Source organism: Pipistrellus kuhlii, unplaced genomic scaffold (assembly GCF_014108245.1).
Source record: "Pipistrellus kuhlii isolate mPipKuh1 unplaced genomic scaffold, mPipKuh1.p scaffold_m20_p_59, whole genome shotgun sequence".
Classification (NCBI taxonomy): Eukaryota; Metazoa; Chordata; class Mammalia; order Chiroptera; family Vespertilionidae; genus Pipistrellus; species Pipistrellus kuhlii.
Window position 1 is genome coordinate 821,347 of NW_023425561.1, and position 22,560 is coordinate 843,906.

Genomic DNA, 22,560 nt, shown 5'->3' on the forward strand with positions numbered 1-22,560 from the left:
TCAGCCCCGTGTGCATGTGGGGGGCTGAGGGCCTGCAGCCTGATGCCGGCCACGAGTTTGTAGCCACGGAGCTGAGGACACTCGCACTCCAGGGGCTTGTTTGACCCCCGTTTATAAAGAGAAGGCCCTCACCCCCATGGAGGGTGCTGAGGCTTTCAGCTGGAACCACGGTGAATGCTGTCCCACAAGCAGGACCCTTCCCTCCTCCATGTACAGCTTCGTCTTGTCACGGTCCCCTCCTCCAGCACCCTCTCCTCTCGCCAAAGGGCAGCACCAGGCTCTGTGCTTCCCCCTTTCCCTTCCCCCTACCCTGCAGCCACGCTCTGCCTGTGCCTCAGAGACCGGCCACCGCACACAGCCCAGCAGTGCCTTTCCCCACATTCCTCAGCTCCCCAGCTCGTCATAAAGCACCTCGTCACCAATAGTGTGTGACTCTGCTGAGGCCAGCGCTCCCCTGGCTGCTCTGGGCTGTTCCCATGGCTCTTTGGGGGGAATGAACCCAGGAAAGAACTGAGCCCCATCTGCTCTAAATAGAAAGACGGTCTCATCGTTTACACTGACTCTGGTTTTCAACGATCCCACCTCCACGGTTTCCACTCCCGGGCCCTCCTGCTGCCCAGGACGTCCGGCCACGCACACTGGCAGACGTGGTGCTCGAACGGCCTGGGCACTGCGCTCCTGAGAGTGGGCTCTTGATGACGTGTAACTCTCTGCTCTCTTGAGAAAAGTCTTTTTTCAAAAATGTATTTTTATTGGTTTCAGAGAGGGAGGGAGAGAGAGACTGGAACATCAATGATGAGAGAGAATCATTGATTGGCTGCCTCCTGCACGCCCCCTCCTGGGGATTGAGCCCACAACCCAAACAAGTGTCCTTAACCAGAATCAAACCCAGGACCCTTCAGTCCCCAGGTCAAAGCTCAATGCCCTGAGCCAAACCACCTAGGCAGTGCTTGGCAAACTCATTAGTCAGCAGAGCCAAATATCAACAGGACAATGATTGAAATTTCTTTGGAGAGCCAAAGTTTTTAAACTCAAACTTTTTCTAAGGCCACTTCTTCCAAACAGACTCGCCCAGGTCGTAGTATGTTGTAGAAGAGCCACACTTAAGAGGCCAAAGACCCACATGTATCTCCCGAGCCGCAGTTTGCCGACCACTGGCCTAGGGCTTGAGAAAATGCTTTAAAATGCTTTCCTACGTGTGTTTCTCACTCTTAAACTCGAGAGTCCTCTCAAGAATCAGAGGTTTGGGGGCTGAAGGGTAGGCAAGCCTTTGCCCACACGCTCTCCTCCCCCGTGGACTTTCTCACATACAGACTCCACCACGTGAGCAGGCACAGCAGCCCCGCCCCTTGCATGGCTCTCTGGATGTCAGACTGTTCACACTCCCAACAACCGCATTCCCTGAGATGACATGAAGCGTGAACAACACTTGCTTTCAAGACGCCAGTACCACCCTAGCTGGATGGGCTCGGTGAATAGAGCACTGGCCTGCGGACTGAAGGGACCTGGGTTTGATTCCAGTCAAGGGCACATGATGGGTTGTGGGCTCGATTTTCAGTAGTTGACGTGCAGCAAGCAGCCAACCCATGATTCTCTCTCATCACTGAAGTTTCTCTCGCTCTCTCCCTCTCCCTTCCTCTCTGAAATCAATAAAAATACATCTTAAAAAATAGTGACTAAGAAAAAAGTAGTTAGTAGAGAACTGAGAGCCCACTGGTCCCCGGCCGGAGCAGCCAGAGCGGGAAGAAGAAGCCACCATTACCACCAGCACGCCAAAGTTGTTCAGGGTTTCGCTGTTCTGGTCCAGAAAGCACTGCTTAAACTCCCTGAGGGCCATCTCAGTAATCCCACCAGGGATGTACTCCTCAAGGTCTTGGATGAATTCAGTCTTGGACTCTTGGGGATCAAGGATCTTTTCAATCACATAATCTAAGTCTTGGCAGCCAGAACCTGGGAAGAAAGCACACAAAAGCCGGCTCAGATCCGGAGGCACCACCTCCTTGCTGGGCATAGCCAGGACGATGGCCATCATCTTACCTCCCAGCAGAGACAGACATTCAGAGAGCTTATGGGCAATGGTCTGAATCCTCCATTCTGGGAGAGCAAACTCCGGGTCTAGGGTGTTCTCAGGCCCCAGGATATCTGCCTCCTTGTCCCGCCTCCCGCACCCAAAGCCCCCAGCTCCCTGGCTTCCACAGCCCAGAGAGCCAAACACAATCGAGCCAAGAAGAACGCAGGGAAATGAGGCGCTCTAGGCTGGGGCTAGGGGAGCAGGAGGTCTGCCCCAGGGGCCCTGACACCTACCTCCCCACAAAGCCTGTGGCTGTCACACTCACCGGCATAGCAGAAAAGGGGGAGGGCAGTCAGCATGAGCACTATCACCAGCTTCATGGCTCAGGCAGCAGCTGCTGGCTGGTCACACGGACGTGGGAGGGAAGTAGGACTCACTTTGGAGGTGAGAGCCCCGACCCTCCTTTTATTTACCTGTCGGCCACTTAGTCCCTCCCACAGATGATGGAATGAGTCACGGGATGGACCTGGCATCGGTCCAAGAAGGACAGTGAGAATCACCTAGAACCCTGCCACCTTATGGTCTCTTTGTAGAAACCAAGGAGTCAGAGCCTTAAAAACCCTCATAGATTTCATAACAGCAATCATGGTAATGAAATTACATAAAATTAATGCTGAAATGCTTGCTAAATAAAGTAAGTTACAACATTGTGCGTCTGTGTTGTCATTCTTGTTTTATTAATATTGGGTCCTCATTTATCTCTTCCTCCTCCTCCAGCTCTTCCTCCCCGTCCACCTGTCTCCTCCTCTCCCCTTCTCCCTCTAGCCCCCTTACTCCTCTCTGTTTTCTTCTGCTTCTTCTATAAGGCACAGAGACCTTCACATTCTCTTCCTAAGCCTCCTGCCTCACCCAGTACCTGGGCTGGGTGCAATACCACCCAGCACCTGTGGAGGGCACACGTTCCTCACCCATGGACTAAGTCAGGTGCCTTTTGCTGGGAAATAGCAATAGCTTCTCACCTTGGTTAAAGGTTGTTTGTACAAAGACAATCTCATTTAGTTAAGCCAACTCTAGAAATTTATGAATGTTGTGAATGTAGAAAGTTATGAATGCAGAGTTATATTTTGGTCAGTTTTGTTAGCTTTAGGGTTTTCCTTCCACTCATTCAGGAGATGATGTGAGAACTAGAATCCCTGATGCTTGAGAAAGGCAGCACTGGATGGTGGGAGATATCTGGGTTCATGCAGATATGGATTTGCATCTTGGATGCCACCGCTAACCACGAGGTGACCTTGGGAAAGACAGTGCAGCTTGTCCTGAGCTTCAATTTCCACAATGAGCATGAATGACACCGAGGCGGCTTTTGTATGAATGCCAGGCACTCCATGTATTAGAAATACATGGAGTAATAGAAACTGAGCACAGGGCCTAGGAAGGGTAATCATGACTAACCCACAGGATTAATCTACACATCCATGCATCCATCCAGGCACACATACATACATCCTTTCATCCACCCATCCATCCCTCCATTCATTAATCTATCCATTCACCTATTATCCACTCACCCATCCTTCCATCCATACATCCATCCAATCATTCATCCATCCTTCCATCCATCCATCCATCCACCTATTATCCACTCACCTATCCTTCCATCCATCCAGTCATTCATCCATCCATCCATCCATCCATCCCTTTAAGCATCCATGTTCATAACAACCATCATTCTCCTAAGCCTGGGTCCTGTGCTTCGTGTCACGGATTCAGATATACAGACGAGGTAGACTGAGACCTTGCACCTGTGCAGCTGAACTCGAACTGGAAGTCAATAAATAAGCTTCCCATTGAAATCTATCTAATAAAAGAGTAATATGCCAATTGCCCACCACTCCAGTACACAAAATGGCTGACCCCTATGGGCAAAGATGGTTGCCACCATGTGGATACCAGAAGGCCACCTCAAGATGGCCAGCAGAGGAGGGAAGTTGGGAGAAACAGGCCTGCAAGGGAGGGCAGTTGTGGATGATCAGGCCAGTAAGGGAGGGCAGTTAGGGGTGACCAGACAGGCAGAGGATGGAAGTTGGGGGCAACCAGGCCTGTAAGGAAGGGCAGTTTTGGGAATCCAGGCCTACAGAGGAAAACAGTTGAGGGGAAGCAGACCTGCAGGTGAGAGCAGTTAGGGTGACCAAGCTTTCAGAGGAGGGCAGTTAGAGATGACGAGGCCTGCTGGAGAGTGCAGTTAGAGGCAATCAGCCTGGCAGGCAGAAGCAGTTAGGGACAATCCGGAAGCCAGATAGATGAGCAGTTGGGAGCCAGCAGTCCTGGATTATGAGATGGATGTCCGATTTCCCATTTAGGCCCAATACTACTGATGCTTTGAGGGATCCCAGATTGGAGAGGATGCAGGCTAGGCTGAAGGACACCACCAGCCCCCCTTGCAGGAATTTCATGCACCAGGCCTCTAGTATGAGACAAAGGAAAGAGATTGTGTCGTGAACAACAGAAAACCGCTAGGGCATCATCCTGAAGGAGGTCCCGACAGAAAATCCCGGCAGGACTCTGTAGGTTGTGTGCCATTTCCTGCATCAGTGGACAGTGACTCCCAGGGACCCACTGGATAGGAGTCTTCTAGAAGCAGCAACAGCAGATACGGAGGCCCTGAGTGCAATGGCACTCGGCAAGGGAAGGGAAGCCTGGAGAGTGTGCCTCTTGGTGTCAGACAGGCAGGACGCCTCATGTGAGAGAAAAGACTCATCAGTGTAAGTGTTGCCCACTTGGAGCAACCAGACAGCCATCGTGGCTTCAAGTAAAGAAAGAGACATGGGTGAGACCCTGAGAGGTGAGCCAATAGTTAATGAGTCCTAAATGCACTGTCCTCTCTGTGGATGTTTTGGGGCCCATTTCTTCCATCATTCAGCTGCACCCCAAGTTGCCAAGCACAATATTGACTTAGGAAGATGCTAGGAATAAGGAAGGTGGTGTTCTTCTGTGTGCACTCTCTCCCAGTTGACCGTTGTTGGCCATCATTCTAAAGGCACATGAATGACATTCATAATGATTGGGAGACTTCCTCCTTGAACAGGACCCAGGGAGGGCTCTGCTGGTTCCCCGTGGTTATGGGCCTGCCCTGTTGTCTGCTGGACCTTGGGCCTCCTGGCAGAAGCAACTCCCTGCCATTGACACTGAGTCTGTGTTTCTTTACTTCCATGTTTTCTCCAAAGCCCACGATGACTGCGCTCAGGTGTCCAAGAACCATGACTCGGCTCACAAGAGACTCATTTAAAAGTGTTCACAGCAGAAATAGATAAACCAAAAGGTCACATGCTCATATTGCTGGTCTGATGGTCTCTGCTCCCAAAGGTCCTTAGACTCAGGTCCCCAAATTCATTTCAGAAACTGGAGCACAGAAGTCAACTTTAGTTTCCATGTGGGTGTGACATCTCTTGGCCACCTGCTATGACAGACCATGCTGTAGAGGTGAGCTATCCAGTCAGAGGGGGACATAATGTGCGGGTAGAATTCTATTTGACCAGTACTTTGGCTCAACCAAGACCTAAGGGAGACCCATACTAATCTTCTTCATTTGAGGTCTTGCCATCCTTAATAAAAGCAATGACATTCAGTGAGATTTATTGTCATTCTAGGTGATTCACTGAGAATAAAATCGACACAAGGATCTTTAGTGTATATAATCCTTGAATTTCTCACTCGTTGTAAGTTAGTTGAAGAAGTTAGTTCTACGGTATTTTGACACAAGGAACTTTCCACTTTACTTTCCCCCCAATTCTGTAAACGAACTTTGCCCCTCCCTTCTGAGGTCAACGGTGTCCTTGGAGGTGAGCCTCTTCTTCCTTAAGATCCTGCCAGCATCTGGAGGCTGGCTGGGGAAGTGCTTTCCCAGAATGAAATGCATGACAATCCCTGGGCCTGGAGACATCTTGATGGCAGTGAGAGGTTTATTGCTATTGGTGCTTCCCATACCTTGAGCCAAGCCTGTGGTGGGCTGTCACCCCGGGGTCTCTTGGTACAAGGGGAAGAGGCCTAGGATTGTTGTGAGGCCTGAATGACTTGCAGCCCAGAAGTCCTTAGAACGGGGCTGGGCACAGAGTAGGTGGTAGCTACACGTCAGCTGCCAGCTATTAATTATAAACCTGAGAGTGCTCTTCCATTAAACCCTGGAGGCCTAGGAGGACCACTACAGACGATGGAACTCCCTGCTCCTCTCCATCCTCCAAGAGATGCAGAGATCATCCTATTCAGATACGAGGGGAAAGGTCAAAGTTGAAAGTTAAGCACTGCATTTGGATCCATTCTTACCTGATATCTTTCTGACTCCTTGAAAGAGCTTCTTGAGATCCAGTTTACGCAGATCTTCTCTTTCGAACACAGTCTACACAGTGTTGGCCTATGGACCTTCTCAATACCCAGCTGCTCCCTGTGCTACATCTTCCAGCTTCAGGAGAGCATGATGGCAAATAATGAGACAGCGCTCACTCCCTGCAGAACACTGGTTACCACCTTTCTTTGTCTTTAAAACAATGAGGATAGAGATGATGAAATTTAGTGTCCAGCTGAAACCAGTTTGGCTCAGTGGATAGCGTCTGCCTGCGGACTGAAGGGTCCCAGGTTCGATTCCGGTCAAGGGCATGTACCTTGGTTGCGGGCACATCCCCAGTGGGGGTGTGCAAGAGGCAGCTGAGTGATGATTCTCTCTCATTGATGTTTCTAACTCTCTGTCCCTCTCTCTTCCTCTCTGTAAAAATCAATAAAATATATATTTTTAAAAATCTACCCTATTCTATACAGAGGACTAACAAGAATTATAACAGAAAAACAGGTGGTGGTGGGGGGGGGGGGGGGGGGGGAAAAAATAAAAAGAAATTTAGTGTCCAACCTGGGGCACCTCAGCAGGGAGAAGAGGCCACTAAATGCAAGGAATGCCAGGCCAGCAGCAAACTTAGATGTGTGGTCTCCCTCTCTGGAAGTAGGTTTACCATATCTCCCCAGCTGCACACAGTGGGACCAGAGAGGTCAAGTCCCTTGATCAAGGGCACACAGCTAGTCAGGGGGCAGAGACAGGAAAGCAGCCAGGTGTTCTGAGACAGGTCTCCTTAGTGTGATGCTTATGGCCCTTCAGGTTATGACTCAGATGGAGTCATGTGACCTGGACTTGCCCAACTGCCCTACGTGGACTCCAGGTGAATGTGTGGGCTGCCCCCACAGTTTTGTGCACGAGGCCTTTGCTCAAGGTGAAGTCTTCTCCCCTGTCCTAGCCTGAGTCCCTTTAGCTTGAAACTCTTTATCCCCGATGCCACAGCACAGACAGCCCATTTCCTGATTGAAAAGGAAGCCTTGAATCTCCAGGGATCACCTCCCAAGACCCTGTGGCTTCTGGGTGCACCTTTCTCCTGGTGACCAGGACCTGACTTCATGGCCCTTTTCCCCTGTTGAGTCCTAGAGGTCATGCCCTGTGCTCTCTGGTCTTTGAGTGACAGCAGTGATACAGTAGGTGTCTAATTAGGTGTGTAACTTCTGTGAGGAATAGGATTTGCGATTCTAGGACGAATTATCTCATTACAAAACACGTTTACTTACTAGATTTATTGTGGAAGAAGAAACATATTTTAACTAGAAAAATTAATAAAGGAAACCCTAAACCCAGGCATCAGCCTGACATCCTGGTGCTAACACCGAGTCCTTTGTGTTTCTGGAGAGACCTGTGGCATCACCATAGGTGGGACCAGGTCAGGAGAGCAAGAAGTTGGATTTCTGACATCCAGGCCCCGGGCCACCGCTGTCCTCCTCTCCCCACAGTAAATATCAGCTTGATCCCATCTAACCCGGATCCATCTAATGCCTGGGGACAGGGACCGGATTTGGAAGCTGAGCCAGGATCAGGTGCCACCTCCAGCCAGTTCTCCTTGGCTCCTTCATGAAAATACTGACCTTACATAACTTGTTGTTTCCACAAAATGTGTGGTCAAATATTTAAACCCCACCACTTGTGACAGCCCATAAGGTTCATTGGATTTCCATTATCTTCTCAATCTGTTATTCATTTTCCCTCCAGGTCATATTGGTATTTCCTCCAAATCATAGGCCTGCAGAGTGGGCACCTCTGGCCCTTCGGAGAATGGCTAGGGGACTATGATAGATCCCAGAATACTTCTTTCCAATGCCAGAACCGTCACTCTTTCCTGGGGCCGATGCCCCCCTCCATCTGCCCACCATGAGGACATTTGTCCATGTTCAGAGATATCTTTGTGTCCTTCACAGGTGGGTGGTGTGCTGTTGCCATCCATTGGGTAAGACCAGGTTTGCTGCTAAACAGTGCCCAGTGCTCAGGGCATCCACCAGAAGAGAACTCTTCTCCATCCAGTGGCACCAGAGCCATGACTGAGATACCCGTGATGGAGAAATCTCTGGAAGCCTTGGTGCTGGTGGAGTGTGAGGTGCTTAGCCCTCAGTGGACAGTGCGTGGAACCTCAGTGCAGACCTACAGGATGGGGCCCGTGTGCCTTCCAGCTCAGAGCTCAGCCTCAAGGTGGTACCCCCCATGGCTGGTCCTCACTCCTGGAGGGCTGCACGTGTAACCTGTCGGTCCCCCTCATAGACTTTGTCCTTCAAGGTCCAACCCAGTCCTCAGCTCCTCACAGAGCTTCTCTTCCTGGAGAATACTCGCTCCTCAGGCTTGGTCTCCCTTGGATGTCTGTGGGCCTTTCATGTCTGTGATAGGACCTCATGCTAGTGACACACCTCATCTCTCCTCTCTGCCCTGTCTTTGGTCCTGACATTTCACATGATAATGGATTCCTTAAGGCAGTGCTCAGCAAACTGTGGCTTGCGAGCCATATCCGGTTCTTTGGCCCCTTGAGTTTTTAGCAAAGACCAGCTTAGGAGTACCCTAATTAAGTTAATAATAATGGACCTACCTGTATAGTTTAAGTTTAAAAAATTTGGCTCTCAAAAGAAATTACAATCATTGTACTGTTGATATTTGGCTCTGTTGACTAATGAGTTTGCCGACCACTGCCTTAAGGAAAACCATTGGTCCTTTCCACAGAACACATCACATTCCCCCTAAGTTTGATTCAGCATAGCAGCCAAGTTATCTGAAATGATTTGCACCATTTTATCCTATTTGTTGCCAAATTTTATCCACAACCATTTTTTTACTCTTTTTCTTTACTCCTGACATTCCATTGCATTTCTATCTTACAACTTCCTGTAATTTTATACATTTTTATTTGGAAACTAGCGTCCCTGTGCACTGACTCATGCACATTGAAAGGAAATTAATTAGAAGGTGACCGGTGGGGCAAGACTGGGCAAGACAGGCCGGACATGCCCTGGAGCCAACCTCCCACAGTCCCTCCCTGGTTTGAAGGGAATCTTCAGGGTGAGCAATCCTTCATCGTGGCCTGCGGGGTTGGGACCGAAATTGGCTCTCTGACATCCCCCAAGGGGTCCCAGATTGAGAGAGGCCAGTTCTCAGGGGACACACCCCGGAATTGGGCTTCCTCCTCTCTGGTTCTGGTGTGCATCACCCAGGATCCACTGCTGCCAATTCACTGCAGCTCTGCAGCTCCTGCATTGAGCCTCTGCCCCCTGGTGACCACTGCCCATCAAAGCTACCGGGCAGATGGTTGGACGGTCACTTAGCCTTTTCTATATATAGATAATGGTATAGGAGCATTGTTCCATAAATAAAATATTGAAAGACAGCTTCTCTGAGAACATGAGCACTGTGTCTCCTGCTGTGGAAATACTTATGAGGAGTACAGATTCATCTGTGAGCTCCTGTGTTCTATCCCATGTTTACTGGGTTCCATGCCTTTTGTGTTGTGGGTATTTTTTCATCTACTCCTTTTTGTAGAGCAGACTTCTCCCTGCCTCTGAGGGACAGAACATTGCAGATCAACCTTTTGAAGATCTGCATTCAGGAATATCTCTATTTCTTTCTGCTAACATGGTAGTGAGCTTCATGTAGGATGCTGGTCCTGGTCACTGACAGTTCAGAACCTCTGAAGTGTCAGTGTCCCTCAGTGGCTCCCAGTCTAGTGTGAATTCTGTTTTGTTCCCATCCTTGCCTGTGACACGTGTGTCTCCTCCTGAAAGGAGCTCCTTCCTTAGGGCCTTGTTCCAATGAGGCGCACAGAGGTGTCTGATGTGGGGAATGAGTGTCTATTCCAACTCCTATTCTCATTTTAATGTATTTTTCTTGATGTCAGAGAGGAAGGGAGAAGGAGAGAGAGAGAACCATCCATGATGAGAGAGAATCTTCGATCAGCTGCCTGCTACATGCCCCCTACAGGGTATCGAGCCCACAACCCAAGGGCCCAGACCAGGAATAGAACCGTGACCTCCTGGTTCCTAGGTCAATGCTCAACCCCTGAGCCGCGCTGGCCGGGCCCATTTCATGTTCCTCACTGTAGGGAGATTTGCTTGATGTGTTTCTTTGGTGACTTTCTTTCCACCTGGACTGCTCTCATTTTGCAATCCTGTTGGTTGGACCTCCTGAATGGCAGCCTTACCATGCTGTTGTTTCCCCTCATATTTCTGGACTCCTAGGCCTTGTTACACTATTCTGCTCTGTCTTCCAGATGCTTTATATTTTTCCAGCCATTGTATATTTTTTTTCTTTGTCCAGAGCAGCTTGTTTGACTTTGAATGTTTATTCCCCTTGAAGACAGCAGCGGAGCTCGGTCACCGAGCTTCCTGAAGACCCAGGAAGGGCCCCATGGGAGAGCTCTTCCCGGCCCCGAGGGTTGGAGCGGTCTCACAGAACACGGGTCCAGGAGCAGCTTGCCGGCATCTGTCTCTCTCTGTTTGCATGCCATAGACACCTCAGAAATGCTGGTGGTCTGGGAGAGAAAAGTGGAAGGGAAGGAGAGGAGGAAGGCAAGGTGTTGGCTGGAGCAGAAGGGGAGATTCTGATGTACCCACAGGCCTGAGGAGACTGCTTTCTGAACGTGACACTCAGCTCCTACTCTAGGAAGCGAGTGGACAGCGGACATGGCCTGACCGGAGTGTGGACAGCCTGGAGGGTGCACCGGGGTGGGATGCAGGCCCTGCTCCCCATTCCGGGTGTCCTTGCGGCGCCTCTCAGAGCCCTCAGCTGTGTGGGGCTTTCCTGTGTGTTTGGTGGAACATACACAACATAGCATTCACCGTGTTCACCTCCTTTGCATGTAGCATCCACTGGCATTGCTGCATGCACCGTCCTTATGTCACCTCTGTCCATCCAGATTCGGCCCAAACAGGGGCTCCCCAACAAACAGACACCTTCCCTCCTCCAGCCCAGCCTGTGCAGCCTGGGGGCCCTTCCCCCATGGCCAGATGGTTAGGGCCCGGGTCTCTCAGTGGCAGAGCCTGGGAGTGAGGCTGGACCTGCAGCTGTGAGGCTGGCAGGGCTGGGAGGTTAGGGAGGGGGGTGACCAAGGGCAGGGTCCCAGGCACCTGAAGGTGGGAGCTGCTGACCCTTTGGCACTGGGGGCTGCCCTACTAGGTGGGGAGAGGGAAGGTGAGGTCTGGGGACCATGTGGGCTCTCTCCACAGAGATCCCCACACCTTAGTCCTGGGCAGGGCAGGGGCATCTCTGCTTTTGATTCTTCCTGGTGCTTTCTGAGAGGACCTGAGGCTGCAGGGGCCAGGGGAGAACTTCGTTCATCCCATGTCCAGTGGGTGACAGTCTGTGGTGTCCTGTTCGGTGAGGTTTCAGGATCAAAGGAGGGGCTGACACACAAATGAGAATGCTATACAAGAAATACCAATGTGGAAGGCATGGGGGTCAGGTGGAAACCTCTTTGGTGACGAGGCACCCGAGACTGGTCCCCTTGCTTTTTATTCACTGTGAAGACACCTTCGCCCTTTAGCAATGCCTACAGCAAATCAAAGGTAAAGTTCGGGGAAACAATGTAAAGGTTATCAGGTCAGAACTCGCCTGGAGCCATGGCCATCACAGCAGGAGCAGAGCTGGAGCTGATAGTGAGCCCTGCTGGCCATCCAGGTCCACTGGCCGTCCACTGCCTCTTTTTGAAGTTACCTGCTGTTGGCTTTAGCCTCGGACAATGGACGACAATGGACTCTCACCTTCCTGGAGACCAGGCTCCCGGACCACGTCCACCCTCCACCAGGGACTGCTTGCTGCTGGCAAACTCTGAGGCAGTTTGGGAACCACAGCAGTGGGCGATGCCATTTGTCCTTGGTGTCATCACTGTCTTCACTGAGTTCTCACCGCCACTCTGCAATGCGAATAGCACATCACAGAAAGGCACAGAGAGGACACATGGCTGACTCTGCCTGTGTGTGCATGTGTCTCAATGTGTGCTTCTCTGTCTGTTCATTTGTGCCTGTGTGCATGGCTGTGTGTGTGCATGGCTGTGTGTGCGTGTGTGTATGTATGGGTCTTGCTCTGCGTACACCACAGGGAGGACTCTGTGTGAAAATGTGTATCTCTGTGAGTGTGGCTGAGGGTAAATTGTGTGTCTGTGTATAAAGGCTTATTTTAGGGGTGAGAGTGAGAGAGGGCTGCGCGAGGGGCGATGTGGAATAGACCTCACAGAGGAGGTCTCCTGTCCTGTGCAAGGGGCAATGTGGAGGCAGAGCGACTCCGACAGGACCAGGTGCGGGGTGTGACCAGCACACCACCTGTGTGAGTGGCATGGAGACAATATGATGGAGCACAGATCTGGGCCGGGCAGGGAGAGGGGGAGGGGGCAGGGACGGGTCCTGCCAGGCCCGGTGTGCAGCACCAGCGGGGGCCTCGGCCCTCCAGGCGGGACCCCAGCCTGTGTCTCTCAGGCTGTGGCAAGAGCTCAAGAATCCTGCGCCCGCCATGCACGGGCGGGAGGCTGAGCACACCCTGGGCTTCGGGAAGGAGGCAGCTGAGTGTGTGTGTTCCCGCTGGGACCCTGCCACTCACTGTGGAGCGTGGGGCATCGGAGAGCAGAAAGCACGGGGGCCTCATGTGCCCTTCTTCGCTGGAGGCGCTGAGGACTCATGGGCAGTCCTCGTCCTGGAAACATGGGGGCCCAGGCCCAGGCTCTCAGGGGCAGAAGGAGTGCCGACCCCCTTCCTGTGGAGGTCACTGCGTGTGGGTGCCCAGGCGCAGGGCAGGGAGGGCAGCTCCGCCCAGGGGCCCGGGCAGCAGCCCTGGGCACAAGCCGGGAGACGATGGCTGTGCAGATGGAAAGGACAGGCTGTGCGAGGGAGGGCCGTGGAGGGGCCACGGGGTGACTCTCAGGTGTCAGGATCAGAGGAGCAGCCCTGGGGTCATCGCCCCAAGTTCCCCACCCTGAGCCCTGGGCGTCCCTGCTTTCCTTGGGGACTTTGCAGCTGCGATCAAGGGGCAGACCACCCTGGGTTTCCAGGGTCTGCGCTCTGCCGTCCCCCACAGGAAGGAGGCCCTGCAGCCCCTGGAGCAGACCAGGCCTGCCATCCACTGCCAGCGGGAAGCCGCCAGGAAGAGCTGGCCCTGGCCTCGGGCAGCCAGCAGGGCCTCTGCACCTGGATCTGGGCAGAGAGACAGACCGCAGCCTCCTGTCCTGCCCCTGGGGAACGGTCCCTGAGCCACAGCAGGCGCTGGACACGAGGCCAGAGCTCTCAGGCGTCCAGCTGGCTGCGTGGGCGCCTCGGGGATGGAGGTGCGGAGCCGGCGTGGCTCATGCAGGCCGGGCTGGGAGCCTGTGCAGGGACACCGGCTGGGCCCGGAGCCCACGGTCCCTCTTGATCCCTGTGGTCAGGCCCCAGGGTCACTGCCCATCGGGTCAGCGCGATGCACCGTTGTCACCTCCCACCGCGCCTCATGATGCCCACTCCTCCCCCACGGCCAGAGACCGGATAAAACAAGACAGGCAGAGACATTGTGCAGGGAAAGTGATTTATTGAAGCAAGACGTTGAAACCTCTGCATTTGCCAGGGAAGGTCAGCCCATCACTGAGAGACAGGGCGCTCATAGGTAAGGTTTACGCAGACTGCTTCTTACACTTGTTTTCGACAATCTTCTATAATAGACCAAGAGAGAGACAGGCTGTCAGTCAGGCTGCCCTGGAGAGGCCACGGGCAGAGTGTGTTCACAACCAAAACCAGAGACATTGCCAGCAGCGGTGGCCCCGGGCATCCGGCGACCAGGGAGCGGGTGGGGCCTCCAATGGTCCCGGGGCCGCGGCCGCAGACACGTCCCCCGGAGCCCCGGCCACGGCCCCGCAGAGCTAGGGCCCAGGAGCGGCCTCTGTGTCTGAGGGAGCCGGGAGGGGGACACGGCATGGAGCCCCCGGGAGGTGCTTTCTCTGAGTCCCAGGTCCCAGGATGGGACTTTTCACTCAGGAGTGGACGCTGGAGTGGGATGTGGAGGGGGCGGGGGCCGAGGGAGGATCTGCTGCAGAGATCTGCAGCCCAGGCGCGGACCTGCACCTGGAGGCACCCTGGCGTGTCCACACAGGGGACACATGCTTAGCGCCCGGCCTCATTAGGGGTGGAGGAACTAACCCCCTCCCCGCTATGTCTGGTTTCCTCAGAGAGACAGCGTGGAGGTCAGCTCCCCCTGTGCCCCCCAGGGCAGCGCCCTCCTCCCGCCTGCCCCTGAGCTGAGCAGCAGTATCGTGCAGAAAGGAGAAGGAAGTTACCACGAAGTGGGCCATCGCCAATCGGTACATTCTGGGCATCTTGTCTACGCATGTCTTCACCTCCATTGCGGCCTGAACAGCTTCTGCAGGTGCCTCAAAGTTACTAATCTTCCGCTGGTATTCCCCTCTGGGCTCCAACAGAAAGCTGTAAATCACCGAATTAAGGGCTGGACAAACTTCCCCTGCATTGGCTGGAGCCGGAGAGAGAGAAACACAGCTGATGTAGGAAGTCACTTTGCCATGCTCTGTGGCCCCAGAGCGAGATAGGACGCAGGGCGGAAAGGGCTCCTCCAGGGAAGTGCGCCTCCCCCGTCCTCATGGCGCAGGCACAGAGCACGCAGGGGGGCCGGGATGGCGCCCAGGGGACGCCCTGGTCACTCTCACTGCACCAAGTGCTCCCAGGGCTTCCCCACATCCCGGCTGTGCCTGTCACTGTGCCTGGGCCTCAGACTCCGCTCTGCCTCTCACACAGCCCCTCCGGCCTAGCCTGGCGCCTGAGCAGAGAGCTGTCAGCCGCCAGCCTTCCCAGGGAAGGCAGAGGCAGGCCCTAGCCATGGGCCCAGAGGGAGACAGCACAGGCGCAGAAGAGGGAGGAGAGCTACTAGGGAGGGAGGAGGTACCAGTGCTGCCGGGCAGAGCCCTGACCACAGGAGCGGGCTCCATCCTGCTGCCTCTGCACCAGCCCTGGCCTGCGTGGCTGCCCGAAGGACCCGCACTTGCCGGCAGTGCTTTCTGTAGAAGTTCCAGACCCCAGGACCTGACACCCCCAGTCCTGGGCTTGGGGGGCTGGTGCCCGGGAATGGGAAAGGTTTCCTTCTGACCCATCCCCCTCCCCATCTACATCCCCGGGACCAGAGAAGGTCCTCCTTGTCTGCGTGGAAGGGACCCTCACCGTTGGGGCAGCAAAGGGCCAGGGTGACCAGCAGCAGAGGCAGGGCCAGCTTCATGGTGTCTGTGGCCGGAGCGCAGCGGAGTCAGCAGGAACCGAGAGGAGCTGGGTGAGCGGCCTGGGAGCCCAGGGCCTTTTGTAGCCAGTGAGCCTCCCGGGTGCCGCCCTCAGGGGACCTGCAGGTGCCAGGCCTGGCTTCCAGCCCAACCTTCCACGGGGAGGGCTGATGCCATCCGTCACGCCATAGCCCGGGGACGTGGTTGGAGCCAGGCCTCGCTGGCACCTGCACGGCTCCCTGGGGCACTGCTCAAGGCGGGAGGGTGGCCAGTGCGCACCCCTCGGTGGAGGGAGCCCCTGGGAGACAGCTCCCTCCTTGCAGCCGGGGCCGCGTTCTCATATCCTCACCCTGGCCTGGCTCAGAGACGGGGTCCCCACGTGTCCCTGTGGGAGAGGATGGACCCCGAGTGCAGGAGCAATCCGCATGGCGGGTCGCGCCTTTGGGGTCCTTGGTGCCCGCTGTGCCAGGGCTGCTGCGGGCACTGCAGGGAGCCAGGTCCGTGGTGTCTGCTTCCCCAGAGAAAGCAGTGCCCAGAGGAAGACGGCCCTCCCACGGCCCCCTTTGGCCTCAAGCGACGGGTCGTAGCCCCCCACGATTTCTGACCCATCGGCACCCACGTGTGCTGGTGGACGCTTCCATGTCAGTCCTGGGGTGGCCCCTGTGGGCATCGGGCCCCAGCAGACGTGCTCGCAGGCCGGTCCTCCGCCTGTGCTGGCCGTGGCAGCTGCTCCATGGGCCAGGGAGGCCGCAGGAACCGGAGAAAGGCCGTGGGGCAGGGACAGGGCCGCGGACCTGAGGCCACGCAGCGTAGGCAGGGTTCCGACCGGTGCCGGGCGTGGGGCCCCGAACATAAGGGACTGAAGGTCTCGCTCATCTGCTCGCCTCTGGGTTTCTGCTCCATCTAGGGTTCTGGCTGAGGGCGACCTCGTTCCTCACTGATCGCCACCTCCTCCTCTGGCAGAAAGCCCCCTGAGGGGCCTCAGCCTGCGGGCTGCGGGCAGCAGGGGCTCGTCCTCATCGCCGGAGGAGACACAGGCTGGGCAGGTTGGGTCCCGCCACCTCGGGTGCTAGCCAGCAGCTCACACAGCGCTGAGGATTCTGGGGTGGCCTGTGGGTCTCTCTTTCAAGTGTGGGACGTTTCCCATGGAGGGGTGCGGTTGTGAGCAAGAGCCCAAGGTCAGGGCCACACTCTGGGGGCCAAGCTCAGCTCTGAAGCTTCCCGCATGGGGGGTCTCCAGCAGGTGCTGCCCTTCCTGCCTCAGTGTCCCCGTCTGTAACACCAGGGGGACCCCATGTACGTGTGAGGAGGCGGGGATTCATCCAGAACAAAGGCTCGGCATGGTGCCTGGCCATCCTCGCCAGCTGTCTAGTTATGCCCCTGAACGGAAAACCGTGAGTGACAGTCACACAGAAGTGGCTTACTTCCTCCCCACGGCCAACACCCGGCGGCCTGACCGCCCGGCCAGGAGGGCGCGGCCTCTCCTAGGGATGCTCGCTCCTATGTGGGCTCTGGATTGACACAGTCACCACCAGCTGTCCCTTCCCAGTCACCTCCCTGTCTGTCCAATGGACACAGGGAAGCCAGGCTCATTGTGACTCTGTGACCTGCACGCGGGCACTGGAGTCAGGGTGCAGGAGGAGGCAGGCGATGGGGATCATGTCCCCGAGGCCCTCGGGGTCTCTGCTCTCCGCCCTCAGCAGGATGCGCTGGCCACGTGTGCCCCTTGGGTCCCAGGGCCCCTCCAGCGCTCAGGCTCTAACCGGTCTCAGGTGCCTGGGGTGGAGGCGCCTCAGACGTCACCTCTGGGTCATGAGGTCCCCGTGGGCTTGTGCCGTCTCCACAGCCTCTGGAGACACGTGTCCCCATGGTCTCTCCCGTCACACACGTCCTGTTACATGTCACAGGACAGAGGTGCCCACGTCACGTCAGACCCTGCAGGCACTCACTCCACAGGTACAACTCTGGCGCCAATCAGCAAGCGTCATGATGTTGGTGGGACTCTGTGACAGTGGCCTCCTGTCCTCGCTTCCAATGAAATCAATAAGGACTCTTAGCTGTGGCTGACAGCTCCTTAAAAATAATTTTAATATATTTTCATTGCTTTCTGAGAGGAAGGGAGAGGGAGAGAGAGATAGAGACATCCATGATGACAGAGAATCATTGATTGGCTGCATGCCCCACAGTGGGCATTGAACAGGTAACCTGGGCAAGTGCCCTTGATTGGGAATCAAACTGTGACCTTCTGGTTCATAGGTCAATGTCAACCACTGCCCCACTATGACAACCATAGAGGCCCTCCAGGGAGGGCACATGGTCGTTTCTTTTCATTGTTGCCAGCTGATACCAAGATGATTGGCAAAGCCGGGTCTAGGATACACATTTCCACAAGATGGCGGCAAGTGTAATCAGCTTGGCCTTCATCAAGCCCAGGTGTCAGCAGGGGCCGGACTAGATATGTAAATCCAAGCATGCTAGGGCCCACTTAAGAATGGAAATAAGTTGGTGATACTTCCTGCTGTTGGGTATAAAATAAATGCGCTGGGAGGGGTCGTGGTCCTAGTCCTCGTCCTTGCAGCCTCTCCATCAGAGAGGAAGGATGGCGTCCCACCCAGCTCCCAGCTTAGAGTCTATCTCTGCATCTTCTCTCTTTCTTTCTATTATTTCCCAATCCCTGGCCACCTCCACTTAGAACCGGTGGTTCATCTCTCTTTCCGTGCGGGATGCTGAGAAGGGGGATCCCCGGACCTTGGGCCCCTGCCTTGGCCCGATAATCTCTTTTGTTAATATTTACTGGGAAAACTACGGTTTTTGTAAGAGGATTAAATTTGATAGTAAAATAGTCAAGTTTTAAGATTAATTTAAAGTGGCTAAATGAAATAAGTGAATACTCAAGAAAATTTAATTATACAAAAAGCTGTTCCTAAAGTGTTAACCAAAATTTCTATTGGTAGTTCATTTCATGGTAAATTTGCTTAACATGCCATGAGCCTAAAGCAGTCATATTTTTGTGCAAAAATTAAAATGTAAAGTTATCAAAACTGCATTATAAGAATTTTCCAAAAGCCTCCTAGTAATTAAATTAAAAAGTGGAGGGGTGGGAAAATACCATGTAAGAAAAAATATCCTGTAAGTAATTTACACCTAGAAAAAAGTTTTACTTTGAAAATTAATTTTCATTTATAATGCTGGTAACAAGGCACCTATGAAAACTCTTATGGTGTCAAAGTAAGTCAAGGGAAAATCATTTGGACAAAAATCAGAAGGATCCCAAGTCTAATTTATAGAAAAGATTTCTTTATGAACCTTTGGTGGAGAATATGTTTATATTTCCAGAAAATTCCTAGACCATATGGATTCCTGCAACAACGGATCCCAGAGAGGACCTGATAGGACTGTTCCAGCCACAGAATAGGCAGTGGTTCACAAGAACAGAGGAGAAATAGTCCAGAAATAAAGATGGTGAAGATGCCTTGCCATGCTAGCAGTCTGCACCTGTGCATTGCTGCAGGTTGCCCAGGACCAAGGGAAAGAAAGGTCAGTGTGCACGCACTTCTATCAAGTTTTGAGAGACCATGTGTGCACACCCTTCTGCATGGAAGTCAAAATGTTTGATGTTTTGTGTTCTACCAGGACCCTGGTGTAGGGGCTTGCTTTATTTCTAACACAGGGAATGGTTATGGCTGCCACATTAAAAGAAATGTTGTCCCTCAGGCATTAACCATTTTTAGAGCTGGATCTAGTTCTGGAAAGGCTGGATCTACTGCAGCAGAAAGTTAAAGGTCCTTCACACCCATTATAGATCAGTAGAAATGCAGGCTCTTATTTATGCCTGGGATACACAAGATGGCGGGAAGTGTAATCAGCTTGGCCTTTATATCAGCCCAGGTGTCGGCAGAGGTGCGACTAGATATGTAAATCCAGGCATGCTAGGACCTACTTAAGAATGCAAATAAATCGGTGATAACTTCCTGGTGTTGGGGTATAAAATAAATGTGCTGGGAGGGGTCGTCATCCTGGTCGTTGTAGCCTCTCCATCAGAGAGGAAGGATGGCGTCCCACCCAGTTCCCAGCTTAAAATCTATCTCTGTGTCTTCTCTCTTTATTTCTATTATTTCTTAATCCCTGGCAGCCTCCACTTAGAACCCGTTATTTCATCTCTCTTTCCGTGCGGGACGCGGAGAAGGGAGATCCCCGCTGCATGAGGCCCCCTGCAATAACTGTGAGTGGTAGATCGCAGGCCATTTTTGATCCATAGAATTGAGTGGCATGGCTCATTCTCCTCACACCCACACAATCATGGGACAAGCATGTTTGGAGGCAGGCCCCTAAGGATGAAAGCCAGGACTAAAAGGGCTGCCAGGAACCAATTCCAGGATGTAATGATTACAAGAGTTCCATCAAAAGGTTGATGGGGCTTGGGCGGCTCAACAAGGGTGAGATACACAGTGAGTTTACCTGTTGGAAATGGCTAAACAGCACTTCCCCCAAACCTGAATAGGATTGTCTGCTGCCAGACAGCTCAGGGCATTTGATTGCCTCCTGTTGGCCAAACACCTGAACAGCTGTAGGCTATTCCCCAAACTGACAATGCTTCTCTTGGAAGTGTATTATCTGCACCTTGCCTTAGGACAATTGTGTTAAATAAATACCACGGGGACCTTAGACAAGAGTGAGTCTTTAGCTCTTTAGCTGATGATCCTCTGACCCCCAATGTCTTTCAAAATTATCTTTCATCTCCGGACTTTTTAATCATCTACATGCAGCCCTTTCTCCAGAATGCTGAACCCTTTGTGAGGCTGGGAAAAGAAGCTCGGCATTATGATGCCCGAACGATGGACACCAATAAAGGGCCTCTGTTTGATCAATAAATAACACCCCCATCGATATAGACCTTGAAACCAGACCTCCTTCAGTGCATTAAGAGATGCATTGATCAACAGCATTTCGCTTTGATAAGAAGCATCAAAAACTGGAAGGTCCCCGATGGGGCCCAGATCAGCAACGTGCCTCACCTTACACACTCCACAAGCCATGCCACTGCTTCTCCCCTGCCCTGTGCACTGAGCCCTGAGATCCAGGCCCCTGGCTCCAGGGACACACAGGAGTTCTGCACAAGCACCCCTCTTATATCCCCCCACAGAGTGCCTGCCACAGCACCTGCACCCAGCAATGCTCTGACTTCCTGCTCCAAGCTCTGAGCTGCAGAGGGAGCCTAGGACATGGGGTGAAGGGGGTGGGTTGGGCTGGGCCTCAGAGATGGTCTCCTTCCTCTGCTCCTCTGACTCTCGCCAGAACTCAGTCGTCCTGTGGGGCTCAGTGTCCTGTCTTTCCTGAGGGACAGCAATGAAAGGGAGGTTCCCAGCCGGCCTGGCTCAGGGGTTGAGCATCCACCTATGACCCGGGAGGTCACGGTTCCTGAATTGCAGGCAATCCCTACACCCCACCCTCCTTCCTCCTTTGCACAGAAAGCTGCTCCCTCTAGGGAGTTTCTCCAGCCCCTGCTGGGCCCGCACTCCTGCTGAGGTTAAGGCTCACCAGGTGCCCCTCCAGCTCTGTCTACCTGGAGACTCTTCTCACCAGATGTGGCCACTTTCCCCCACTTCCTCCCTCTCCACACTGGGGACCTGACTCCTTTTTCTTCAATATTACCCTGTGGTTGGTCAGACCACTTTGTGGTTTTGTATTTAGTATTTGGTGTGATTTCAGTGGAGGATGGGCAGACATGATCCCCAGGTTCCGTGTGCTGTGGACTCAGCCCCAGGTGACGTGGATTCCCATTGGGGTTGCGGCTTTGACCTTGTGGCAGCCGATGGAGTGCATTTATGGAGGTTTTAAGAAAATGTAACTCCCTCTCACTCCCCTTTGGACGTTGTTTCTCTTCGACAGCCTGGGTCTCCGACGCTGGATGACAGTGACCGAGAGGAGAGGCCGTGGTGATGGGTGACAGTGACAGAGGAGAGGCCGTGGTGATGGGTGACAGTGACAGAGGAGAGGCCATGGTGATGGGTGACAGTGACAGAGAGGAGAGGCCATGGTGATGGGTGACAGTGACAGAGGAGAGGAGAGGCCGTGGTGATGGTGACAGTGACAGAGGAGAGGCCATGGGGGCAGGGAGGTTGTTGCCGTGTCTATGAAGGGGACAGCGAGCCTGTTCCCGGGTCCAGTGTGGAACCTGGCTCTGCAGCCACCACTCTAGGGCCCTGATACCTTCCCGGGGCAGCAGGGAAGGGCAGGGGAGCGCTCAGCAACATCAGGATTTGGGGTGCAGGTTCCCCTTTCCCACGGGGACTCATGTGGACTATCAGCTGGAGTGAGGCCTCTAATGTGTCTGAGTGTCAGCACCCGGAGGCCATTCTGTCTTCACAAGAAATAACAGGAATTCAACAGCGTCTGTATGAGACTCAGCACTGATGATGCACCTCGGTGTGGAGCCGTCCCTGCAGCCCCTGACATTCCTCTCAAAGAGGCACTTCTGAGCCACCTCCCTCCCCTACATTCCTCCTCCTCCCCCTCCCGGGCTTCCCCACCACCAGGGTGGCCACCTGCTGCCCTCCAGGCCCCGTGCCCTCCATGCTCGCGCCTCCCCCAGGCTCAGCGCCATCTGTGTCTCAAGCTTCCGTGGACCCTGGCGGCCTCAATTTCTTGCTGGCTGCTCTGTGGGTGTGACTTCGGAAGAGAAACTGGGGGGAGGAGGGAGACCATGGAAAGGCCTCTCCAGGGGAGAAGAGCTGACCCAGCGGGGTTGGCTCAGTGGATAGTGTGGATTTTCAGTGTCTCTAAAAATCAATGGGAAAATATCTTCAGGTGAGGATATTTTTTAAAAAGGAGACAAGAGGAGTCCAAATCCAAGTGAAACTCATTTGGAGTCTCTTTGGCCATTGCCTGCAGACAGGAAGCTTAAGACGCCACCTGGTGGTGGGCAGTAGACTGCAGGTGTCCAGGGAGAGCCCAGGTTCTGCATGGAATGGCGCA

The 22,560-nt window shown here is 53.7% G+C and overlaps 1 protein-coding gene and 1 long non-coding RNA gene across 3 annotated transcripts; both read right to left on the minus strand.

Moving 5' to 3' along the window:
- Positions 1 to 1,557: 1,557 nt before the first annotated feature.
- LOC118707206 (mammaglobin-B-like) lies at positions 1,558 to 2,552 on the minus strand. 2 transcript variants are annotated; one of them, XM_045574115.1, is made up of 3 exons: positions 2,337 to 2,552; positions 2,038 to 2,094; positions 1,558 to 1,950 (listed from the first exon to the last, which is right to left on the minus strand). In XM_045574115.1, the coding sequence occupies exons 1-3, from the start codon at positions 2,389 to 2,391 to the stop codon at positions 1,601 to 1,603; spliced, it is 462 nt and encodes a 153-aa protein (XP_045430071.1). In that variant the 5' UTR covers positions 2,392 to 2,552; the 3' UTR covers positions 1,558 to 1,600. The 2 variants fall into 2 exon arrangements, with proteins under 2 accessions (XP_045430071.1, XP_036273117.2); XM_036417224.2 differs by lacking the exon at positions 2,038 to 2,094 and having other exon boundaries at positions 1,563 to 1,950; positions 2,337 to 2,548.
- An 11,329-nt stretch (positions 2,553 to 13,881) lies between these two features.
- LOC123651478 lies at positions 13,882 to 14,678 on the minus strand. The gene is made up of 2 exons (XR_006740221.1): positions 14,641 to 14,678; positions 13,882 to 14,019 (listed from the first exon to the last, which is right to left on the minus strand). It is a non-coding gene; the product is annotated as an uncharacterized LOC123651478 (long non-coding RNA).
- Between the last annotated feature and the right edge of the window lie 7,882 nt (positions 14,679 to 22,560).

Coding starts and splice junctions, on each gene's coding strand:
- LOC118707206 (XM_045574115.1), bottom strand. CDS start 2,391: ATGAAGCTGGTGATAGTGCTCATGCTGACTGCCCTCCCCCTTTTCTGC. Junction 2,095..2,336: donor CCCCCTTTTCTGCTATGCCG/GTGAGTGTGACA, acceptor TTGCTCTCCCAG/AATGGAGGATTCAGACCATT. Junction 1,951..2,037: donor ATGTCTGTCTCTGCTGGGAG/GTAAGATGATGG, acceptor CTTTCTTCCCAG/GTTCTGGCTGCCAAGACTTA.